Source organism: Carica papaya, chromosome 5 (assembly GCF_054855325.1).
Source record: "Carica papaya isolate Zhongbai chromosome 5, ASM5485532v1, whole genome shotgun sequence".
In the NCBI taxonomy this organism is placed as follows: domain Eukaryota; kingdom Viridiplantae; phylum Streptophyta; class Magnoliopsida; order Brassicales; family Caricaceae; genus Carica; species Carica papaya.
Window position 1 is genome coordinate 13,328,507 of NC_142313.1, and position 11,885 is coordinate 13,340,391.

The 11,885-nt window shown below is 29.2% G+C and overlaps 1 protein-coding gene across 2 annotated transcripts; it reads left to right on the forward strand.

Annotated features, from left to right (window-relative positions):
* Positions 1-9,695: 9,695 nt before the first annotated feature.
* LOC110814192 (Ribosomal protein L7Ae/L30e/S12e/Gadd45 family protein) lies at positions 9,696-11,842 on the forward strand. 2 transcript variants are annotated; one of them, XM_022041578.2, is made up of 6 exons: positions 9,702-9,959; positions 10,041-10,088; positions 10,207-10,267; positions 10,746-10,877; positions 11,210-11,377; positions 11,468-11,842. In XM_022041578.2, exons 1-6 carry the CDS (start codon positions 9,739-9,741, stop codon positions 11,552-11,554), a joined length of 717 nt encoding a protein of 238 aa, XP_021897270.2. In that variant the 5' UTR covers positions 9,702-9,738; the 3' UTR covers positions 11,555-11,842. The 2 variants fall into 2 exon arrangements, with proteins under 2 accessions (XP_088075557.1, XP_021897270.2); XM_088219431.1 differs by lacking the exon at positions 11,210-11,377 and having other exon boundaries at positions 9,696-9,959.
* Positions 11,843-11,885: the final 43 nt, after the last annotated feature.

Below are 11,885 nucleotides of genomic sequence, written 5' to 3' on the forward strand. Positions count from 1 at the left end.
ACAAACTTAAGGGACCAATATTCTTTTAAAGGGGAGAGAGTTGTAATACTCGGACCTGAAATTTGCTTCGGGATTAATTTTAAATTTTAAAAAATGTATAAAAATATAAATTTGAAATTAACAAATTTTTATTTAATGCGAAATTATGGAAAAAAATAGGTTGATGATGAAATTGAAAATAATTTTGGAAAAAACGGGTGAAAATTTGGGTTCGGATGGTATTTTTGAAAGAAAATTCGAAAACTGGGGGTCAAAACACAATTAAAAAAATTACACCACGGAGGACCGCCCAATCAGTAGCCCTGATAAACTAGAGGATGCCGCGTGGCAAGGTACACTGACTGGTGCCACGCGGGAGGCCACGCTGGCAATCCACATGCCCGCGATCTGACGGCCCAGAAGTGTTCCCGTGCACGTGGATGGTCCAGATCTGTTCCCTCCTCAAACGCGATTGGACGATCGCGATTAAACGTGATGAACAGTTTAAATTTGTTATCTCTTTAAATGCGATCGGACAGTCAAGATCAAATCGCGATGAATGGTGCAGATTCATTTTCTTTTTAAACGCAATTGGACAGTTGAGATCAAATATGATGAACAGTTCAGATTTAAGCGAGATAGGTATAAATATCGTGCATCACACCGAACCCAAACCCTAGCCACCAGCCTCCCGCCGAATAAGAAGAACAGTCACTAGAGAAGGGAGTCGACCACTGCCCACCATCGCGCCGGAGCCACCTCCGACTGCTAAAAAAGGTAAAAAATATCAAATCTGCTCAGAATTTGATTCTGAGCAACCCCATGGTCAAATTGGAGGAAAAGGAACAGTGGATTAGCCAGAAACTGGGGCCGAAGCCCAGTGGACCCCTTCCTGTTCTCTGTTTTGTGCGATTTTTTCACCATTGTGTTCATTGTTCTGTTTTCTACAGGTTGACATAAGAAAAACGTCCAGCCGTGAAGGTGAGCCGGTGGAGCCACCGCATCGAAAAATCTCGTCGTTGATAGGTTTATGTTTTTTGACTTTTTCTGGCTAACTGAGGTCCTTTAACATATTTTCTCGCAGGGATGGGTATAAAATCGATCGAAAACGGCTAGGCTGAGGTAAACTACCTCCACGGGCAACGATGCCATCGCTAGAGCACGGCGGTTCGCCATGCCAGAATTTTGAAATTTCTAAAAAAGGTTTTCAAGACTGATTTTTAAGTTTTTTAGGATATTTTTATGTATGTAAAAACGTATCTCCGAATAAAAATTCAAGAAACCCAAGGATTGCCAGTAGACGCAGCTGAAAGTTTGGTGTTTCGGACACCGATTCGGGTAAAAATTCCTCACTTTATTCTCTGTACGGAATTGAAGCTTAATAATTAGTAATATAGTATTTTGTGTAATTTAAAAAATTTTGAGAATAATTACAGGTTATCAATGGAGTTGGAAATCGATTAGTCATTTATTTGTTATCCTGTTTAACTGATTGTTGAATTTACAACTTTAAATACATAATGATATACTAGAATGGTTAATTAATTTAATTGTACTTCCTTGATATATATATATATTGCTTGTCTTGCGTGATTTATAGTTGATTTGTGAAATTGGTAATTAATATGCAAATGAAAAATTTATTGGTCATGTGAATTAATGAACCACCTTACTGGATATCTTGGGAGATGGTGGACGGACCGGGTACATAGGGAACCCTATCATGAACGTTGCCTTATACTGGACGGGGTATCGAGAATTGATATTTTTAGCACTCATACCAGACGAGGTATGGGGACGGTCCGATTCACCCTCATACGGGACGGAGTATTGAGGAATAGTATTTTTGGAGCTCATATTGAATGGGGTATGAATACGGCCAATTAGTTAACAATGTTGAATATTGGTTCATGCATAGTGGGAGATCTTTATGGGCCACCAAGGATACTAGTATGCAAATAAAAAGGGAAAGTTATTGTTCTTGCTCACTTGAATATGAGATTGGAATGTTATTTGGGTTACTGTCTCTATAGGTCAATTTTTGAAATCTCGCAACGGTAAATATATGTAATAAATAGTTTTCTTCATTATAAATGAATTTACTTAAATCAAGAGCTTCATTTGTTATTTTTATGATTTTTACCAACTTTTAGTTTCTCTATCGGTGAGTAATGTGATATTCTTATTGAGCTAGTATACCTCACCCTTTCATTAATTATTTCATATCAAGAGAACTAAGATCCAGATTTCGATCAACAAAAAGGTTGTGAATAAATTCAACACCCGGACTCCTTTCAAAAGCTAGTAAAGGACGTGCTAAAATGCTCAGTTATTTATCTTCTGTTTATTTCTTTAATTTTCATTTATTCTTTTAGAATGGACATTCTTGTAGCTTTATTGGACATTCTAAATTATTGTATAAGGAATATGAACCCTAAACTTTATTATTTCGCTTCCGCATTTAATTCATGATTTTATTTCTTTTTTAAGTTATAGGCCTTTACATATAGAAATTGCTTATATGCATATTTAAAGTAGGAATATAGATGTACGTATTTTGTATGGGTATAAGTGGTGGTGTTTAAGCACGTTAGTATTTAGAGAATTTGTATGTATGGGTTTATATAGGTGAATGTGAGATATGTGTTTACATTTTATATATTTATAAGTATTGTGATATTATGATTAATATAGTTATAATGGTTTATGTATGTTAAATCATAATTAGATTAAATATGTATATAGTAAAAAAGTATATATATATATACATAATTAGAATAGTTTATGGTTAAATAAAATGGTACTAAGATAAATTTAAGTAAACAATGTGTGTAGCTATGGATTGTGGTTGCTTGTTATTTACGTAATACGTTGGGTATATGTTTAATATGATGTAAACTGTGTATATTGGATATACATGTATGCATGTGACTACTTGCTCAAATGATTTTTTATGTGTGTTTGGTATACATACAAGTTAGTTATTATGTATACTCGTTGTGGGTGGAATGAGTGCACATCTCAGTTGTGTAAATAGGTGTGTGAGAGTGATAAGATTGATTATTAGCAGTGTGAGTGAGAATATAAATTAATACCATTGTTGAATATGAATTTTTCTTCAAAAATATAAATATAATATTTAAGTAGAAAAAGAATAAAATATCAAGAATGTTTGAGTTTCTAAAATAGGGATATGAAATAAAAATAACATTTGAAGAAGAAAAAGCTTACTGAGTATCATGGAAGAGAGTGTACGTACTTGGTACATAGGGTGAACCCTACTGTGGATGTATCCTTAGTTGTACGGGAGTGGAAAGTCCCATACTGGACGGGATATTGAGACAGTCTATAATTGTAGCATCCATTATCGAACAGGGTATGGGGACAGCCGATGAATTGTAAAAGAAATATTTGTACATCAGCATGTAGTAGAGATCCTTATGGACCTCCAGTGATAGCGGTAAGAAAAATAACAATATGTGATGGAAATAGAAATGGTAAGTAACCTTGCTTTCGATGAAATGGTAAGGAACCCAAATGTTACATTTATTAAGATACATGTTGATTGTACTTTTCATGGTGATTCTAACGATTTCTTAATTTTATGTGTATGGATGATTACTAGTAAGATAAATTAATAAAGATCTTTTTCAGTAAAAGGAAAAAGGGATGATGGTTATGAGTATTGTTCAACTTTGGATTTTATTCGATAAAATTTGCATTGGTTTTATTAAACTTGTATGAATGTGTGTTTGCATATCTTTGTTTTAAACACTACTTTATTCTTATTGAGTTCGTGAAGCTCACCCTAATTCACAATCCTTAGTGCAGATTAGTTCAGGTCATGAGTCAGTTCAAGATTAAAGGAAGACTTTGAAGAATCTTTTAGCTATTTTGGATGTTTATTGTAAAGTAGATCTATATATATTATTGTGATGTAATTTTAAAAGATTTTTGTGAGTCTCATAAATTGTAACTCCGTACAAAAGATGTGTTGTTGATTTATAATGATTAATATGATGTTGCACAAAATTTATCATGTTTATATGTGTGGCAACACTCCTTTCTCTTCAAAGAAAGTGGGTTGTTATAGATAGACTAATTTGTTATTTTGGATTGATTAACTTATGTTGAATATGAATATGAATTATATACATATATATAATGTATATTTCTGTTAAAACAGTGAATTGAAATTAAAAAAATATGATTGGATATATTAAATTTCAATCATGATTAATAGTTAAAATTGATTAACAAATTAACTCTTTGTAAATGAGTTAATAATTATTAATTATATAGATATATTAGATGGTATATTATCAACCATTGTAATTAATAAAAAATAGTAAAGTTATAATATTTACTTTTCTTATTAACAAGTAATTGTATATATAATTTATATAATTTGTACTTTAAACTTTTCAAGACTACAAGACATTTAGTTTAAAAGACATGCAATTTGACAATGTATGATAATCTTCTTCCCAATTCTTAAACGCTCAAATTTTTATGAAAAAATTAAATAAAAAATTGTGTTTTCACTTTTACATTTTTACTATCAAATTTTTACAAAAATATTAAATAAAAAATTATATATAAATTAAGCAGACAATTCAAATCAGAAAAAAAGTTTAAGCTCATCAAGCTTTGTAATGGAATAGATTTTAATTAATTAATAATAATATTTGAGTTGTTTTTCAAAATACTTAAATATAATTTAATTATTTCATATTTATTTATTAAAAAATAGAGTAAAAATAAAAATTAAAAATAAATAAAAAAATATTGAAAATTAATTTATAATAAAAAATATTATAAATTAAATTGTAATAAATATTAGATTTCATATATAAATTTAAATTTATCTTAGATTTTAATATAATTATTTTATGAATATATCAGCTAAAATAAATAACTTATAGACAAATGGGTAAAAAAGTAAACACCTCAAACGAAGTTCAAATCCAAATGAATGGGTGAAAAATTAAATAACTTATATTGATCGAATACATATTATTAAGAGAATGATTAAAATATGTAAGTTGATTGAATGTACGTAAGTATTTAATTATTTAAAAATTATCAAAACTGAAAATTGTTCCCAATAAAATTTATTTATTTATGTCATAGAAATCATAATAATAAATATTATGTAATAGATAATTTTTTAGATTTTTTTTCAGTTTATAATCATAAATAAAAAATTGTAGTTTTAAATTGATTTTTTATACTAAATATAAAATAAATAAATTTTTATTTTTCATAACAAATTTATTTTTGATATTTTAAGAAAAAAACATTAAAAATTACAATTTAAATAATTTTTCAAGTTAAATGAGTCTTTTTTTTTAATATTACATATAATAAGATTTGAATGAATTAATAATTTGACTTAATATACAATCAAATCATACTATCAATTCAAATAAAACAGTTGTCATTAACGTGCATTAATATATCATCTTTCCAAACATGATATAACTTTATAATTACTATCCTACACAATTACCATACATTACCTTACATTAATTACCTATAACAAAAATCATCCAAATAGAGTGTTAAGTGAAAAAGAGATAATCAAGTAAATCATACATATCTTTAGGATCGTAGGCTTGCTCATATTGGAGAGAAAAGAATAAACGAGTTGTAGAAAAAAAATTACATTGACAAATATGATTATGAATCATATCCAACTTGTTAATCTTGTCCCAAAGGAAAAAAGACCGAATTTATTGAAAGTGAAGAAAGAGCTTCTGAATTATTGAGACTAATTCATACTGATGTTCGTGGCCCCATAAAAATTCAAGCAAAAAATGATATTCTTACTTATCACCTTCACTGATGATATGTCAATATATGGATTTGTGTATCTTATGAAACATAAATCTGAGTCTTTTGAAATGTTCAAAAGATTACATAATGAAGTTGAAAAATAAAATGGTAAAAGTATTAAAGTGTTAAGGTCTTATAGAGGAGGAGAATATCTTAATAATGATTTTATTATATATCTCAAAGAGAATGGGATTCTCTTACAGTTGACCCCTCCTCCTGGAACATCACAACACAATTGTGTGTTCGGAAAAAAAAAAAATCAAACCTTATTAGATATAGTGAGATCAATGATGGAGTTTACAGATCTTCTAATTAATTTATAGGAATACATTTTGAAAACTACAGCATATATACTAAATAAAGTATCCACTAAATGAGTCTCTACAACACCATATAAGATATATAAATGACATAAACCGAGCCTTAAGCATGTTAAAGTTTGGGGTTGTCCAGCTTATACTAAGAGATTGTAAATAAATAAACTTGACTCAAGATTTAATATGTGTAGATTCATTTGGTATCCCAAAGAAATAATGGGATATTATTTCTATTACTCATATCACCATAAAGTGTTTGTGGCTAGAGGCGCAATCTTTTTAGAAATGAAATTTTTTTTAGAAGGAAATCATGATGAAAGAATTGAACTTGATTAAAGTTCAAGAAACTAATAAATCAATATAAGAAGAGGATCGTGAGAAACAAGATGAGTAACCTTTACGTTTTGAAGATGACAAGGAAGTTGTCATCTCCAATGGTTGAGGTTCAAGAAACAAATGTTGTTCAAGAACTAGTTAATGAACTTATTCAAAATCAAATTGAACAGTAATCTAATATAGTACAAGGTGAACAAGTTGTACACGAACCTCTTAAAAGGTCTGTTAAACAACGTTATGCACCAGATAAGTTGAATTATCCTAAAACCTCTAAAGAAAGAGAACACATAGGTAGAGTCTTATATGCTAATGTAGTGGGAGTTATCATGTATACCATGATATGTACATGTCCTTAGGTGGCTTATGCACTAGGAGTGACTAATCGATATCAGGCAAATCTTGCTGAGGAATATTAAAAAGTGGTAAAGACCATTCTCAAGCACTTAAGAAGAACTAAAGCCTAATTCCTCATCTATGGAGAGTTTGAGTTAAAATTAGAATATTATATCAATGCAAGTTTTATCATATATAAAGATGATAGCAAATCTATACCTAGTTATGTGTTCACTTTAAATAGTGTGCAGTGAGTTAGAAAAGTTCCAAACAAGCTATAGTAGTTGATTTAATGACCGAAACAGAATATATAGGGGTAAGTGAAGTTGTCCATGAAGCTATTTAGATGAAAAAGTTTTTAATTGAACTTAGTATGGTTCCTTGAATAGAAAGTCAAGTTCCATTATTGTGTGACAATACTGAAGTGATCGTTCAAGTAAAAGAGTTGAGATTGCATCAAAATCCAAACACATTCTGCAGTCACAAGATCAAGGAAATCATTGAATTGGGATTTTAAAATTCAAAAGGTTAATAGAAAAAATAATGCAACTAACCCATTCAGTAAGACTCTTTGTGTAAAGGAGTTTGACAAGTATAAGTAGACATTGGGAATGAAGAACATGATAAATTGAATCTAATGCAAGTGGGAGATTGTTAGGAATATAATTGTTATGCCTAAGATCCTAATTATTCATGTACTATATTGAATATATTTTTGTTTGATAATTTATTTTAATATATGACAATAATATTTTTATTATCATATTTATTATTTTGTTGTTTAATTTATATGATAAAGTTCTTGATTAAATTTAGAGACTTTACATCAAGATGAAGATCTTGATAATGAGAGTAAAGGTTTTTATGATTTAATCTAAAATATTATTTATCATTAGATCATTAAAATAGGATATTAATGATCCAATACGATCAATATATATATTATGGTCTCTATAAGATAAAAATTAGTTAATCTCATTAACTAAATCACATATATAAATTATGCATATAAAGATATGATTATTGAACTAACCCAATTAAGAATTCTTAATGATTAATATTATCTTAAACTATCAATAAAATATTCTCTTAAATGATGAAATGTAAAAATTTTTTTTAACTTGAGATTATCATAATAATTAACAAGTCATTTATCATATTTTGATTATGTACACTTATAATCATAAACTATAGTTAAAAGGATATTGAGTGTGATTAAATACTTATAAGATGATTGATCAAGATGAACACTATTAACTTTGATAATGAATTTAAGTTTATGTTGTCATTTATTATAACGACTACACTAAAACCTTACCTAGGGCAATTGAATGAAAAAAGAAATGGGTTTCTTATATTATTTATTAGTTAGTTATCATTTACATGAAATATAGTTGGTTATATATTAGGATTTGATAGTTAAAATATATCATATTGTTAACCGGGAGCAATAATGATAAAAAAAAATATTACATTTTTTTTTAACAAATTTTTAAGAATAATTGTACATTTCATACTATCTGGTTATTAAATAGTGTTGTTAGACACCAACATTGATTAGTAAATTAGTTTGACCAATTTACTATCAATTTAGTATTGAACTTATGAGATTGCACACTAACAAATATTAGAGATAAATTGAATTTTTCTATTTTAGAAATAAAAAATTAATATTTATATTTTTTATTATTATATTATTAATATAATAATATAATATGAGCGACTATTATAATAATAGAGATTATTATAAAATTTAATTTAGGATTGAATTGATTTATAAAATATTTTATTAAAAAAATAAAAAACAGATAAAAACCAAATTAGTTTGGACGTCGACGGTAGAAGTCCAAAAGACTTGATAATTAGGTTAAAAAAACCTAATTGTGCTGCATATATATATATATATATATATATATAAGATATACATATCAAATTTTTGTACTGAAAAATTGTAGCCGCACACTAAAAACAAGAGAAAAAGTGAGAAATTTTTGTTATTTCAATTTGTTAAAATTTTGGGAGACAATTTTAATACAAATATTATTTAATTTATTGGCATGTTTTATTGATTAAAAATTTATTATCAAATATCAGTTTCAATGTAAATATGCATATAATTTTTATATTTTTAAAAAAATTTAATTTAAAAATCAGTTATCAACTATATTCTAAATTTAATTTTTAATAAATAATATAATTTTTAAAATATAAATAAATAATATTAAATTGTTTATATTTTTGCTGTATGTTGTAAATATATTACAATCCTTCGTATCTTTTTCAAATTAATTCCCTAAGCCTAGCTAGTCTCATCCGTTGTATCTATAGCCGAAAGAATGAAGGATAATAAAATACCTTTGAAACGGAGTCGTTTAATGCCCGCAGCTTGGGGTGCATCGGGCCTACATGTTGGATGTGGGCAGAATTTACGTTGGGTTTTACTTCTTTTTAATTTTCTTCTCTTCTTTCTTCTTTTTCTTTTTCTTTTTCTTTTTCTTTTTATTAGTTTTTAATTATTTCTTTTTTACCACAATAAAAGAAAATTATAATAAAAAGGATAATATTATCAATTTCAAATAAATTTTATTGCCATTAAATAAAATTAGAATATAGCAATATTCAATATAATAATGTTCAATTATAAAAGATAAATAATATATAATCAAATAAATTATTTGTTTTTTACATAAAAAATTCAATGTCAAACCATATTTCTGAAACTAAAGTTTAGTTCATTTATTTCTAATTTGTAAATTCAATTTCCAAAACAATCACATCCTTAATTTCAATAATATATTTGTTATATGGTGATAATATATATTTAAAATTTATTTATTTTAACTTAACAACTAACTTCAAAAAGTAAAAAATTATAAGTAAATCTTTGTATTTGTAAAAACATCGTCTTCCTGAGAAAAATACGGGCTTTTTATCCATGTCTCCAACGAATATCAGTAAACTCCCTGTAATAGTTGATCAAAGCTCTTTACCGCCGCAATCTCACTGTCAATCGCTCTCTCTCTCTCTTCTCTTTCAGAACTTTTGTCAGAGCTACCGGAGTCTGCTCGCTGCAGTAATGAATGTAAACGGTTTCCAATCTTCGAGAAAGAAGCAAAGTAATGCGTCGAAATCTGTCTCTCTTCCTGAAGAGCAGGAGTATGTTTTTTTTTTTTATGGGCCGTCGTCCTGATTTTGACTACAGAACTGATATTCTTGATACTCTTTTATATTCGTTAGCTGCTTCGGAGGGGAACGTCTTGCTCGTTTGCTCGAATTAATCAGGAGGTGAAGAGAATTGAGACTTTTAAACAGTGTCTCTTTCTTTCTCCTTTGTTTCTTCGTGTAATTCTTGTTTTTATTCATGAATAGAAGTGGGTTCTTATATGGTTATCATATTAAACAGGGGTATCGAGTCAGGAAGACATTTAGATGTAAACTCTTTGCCTGAAAAAATGTGGCTGAAGGTACCTTTTCTTTTTCGTTTTTCTGCTTCATGCTAAATAATTTTTCAGTCCTATATCATAATAAGGCTAGGCAGCTTTGAAACTAGGATTCTTCTAATAAGATGGCAGGCAAAGTATAGCATTTTATTCTATTATTAAAGTGCCACATCTTGCAAATTCTCCCGGCCATTCCTTAAAACCTAAAGACTAGTAGAGGAAGAAAAAAAACCTCTACTTACACCGTGAAAGCCTTTAACTCCAGTGTATCTAAAGTGCGTTTTTTCCCAATTCCTCGCCTTAGCCTTAGTGCAATAAAATCTATTGTAAATCGCTTGCTATTATTATTATTATATAACACCAGAGATCCAAACACTTAATAGGATGCAAAAAAACAAGGTATAGATGATTTTCCTACAGTGGTAGAACTGAGGGAGTGAAAAAGTTAACTTCTGATGGGTATCTAAAGTTTTATTTTGGGCTTTGTTGTGCTGTTATCTAGCAACAATTTGCAATTGGAGTCAATGACGTGACTCGTGTGCTTGAAAGAATGGGACCATGCGTTGGTATGGGCAGAAGCTCTCCTCAAAACTCTTTTCGCAGCAGCCGGAAAGCTCCTCCGGTTCAACTTCAGGTTTATTATTGCTCTAAACTTATTCTGCAATAAGATAATTGAGACCTGTATTGATTTTAAGTTGTGGGTTTTCTACTCGGTATGGTACTGACTTATAGTCTAGAGTTGTTAAGAGTAATGCCTTCAAGAGTATATTTTGCAGGTAAGATATCAATGAACTTCTGATTACATTGGTAGTTTGTATAGAAGTTTATGTTAATCAATTGCTTCTAAATTTAAGGGGTCAAATGATGAGAACCAAGAGAGTCATACACTAATACTGTTTTAAGTCGCACTTAATGGGGATTCTACGTTTTATGATTCAAGGAAGTTAATGTCTTATGACACATTAGGTAATACTGGTTGCTGCGGATTGCAATCCACAGTGGCTAACAAAGCATTTGCCTACCTTGGCCTCATCAAGAAAGGTACCGGTAATCTTTCTCAGGGATAATAAGGAGGGGTCTTTAAGATTAGGTGAACTTGTCAAGCTTAAAACGGCCATTGTTATTGGAGTGAAGGTAAGGGCTAATGAGTTGAATCACAAGTCTCCATGGCTGCTGAAATCATAATTGTTTATTTGAATTTCAACCTGGAATCCCTTCATGCAGGCTAGAGGAAATGCCATCAATCAGCTTCTTGAGGACATTCTTCATGGCAATGAAGCCGGTGTAGTGAAGGACAATGTCAAGATATGAGAGATGTCTGTTGCTTCATATGCATTAACAGCAAAAGAGAAGGGAATGGCAGAAGAACCAAAAATGAAGTGGGTTGGAGGGAGACCCTTTCTATAATAATGGGAGTATAGTCTTACACCTCTCATTAAGGTCGACAATAGTATAGTCCCAGAGTGGTTACGATTGCGAAATTTCAAAGGGTTTAGTTTGTTCCAATTTATAGATAAGATTTCAAATATTTGAATTAAGGTATATTTGATTTATTAGTTGATGTAAATCTGAAGGTTTTTAATGTATTTTTCTTTCTTTCTTCTATAAGGAGTCTGCTGAAAGTGGATGTCCTCATTCATTA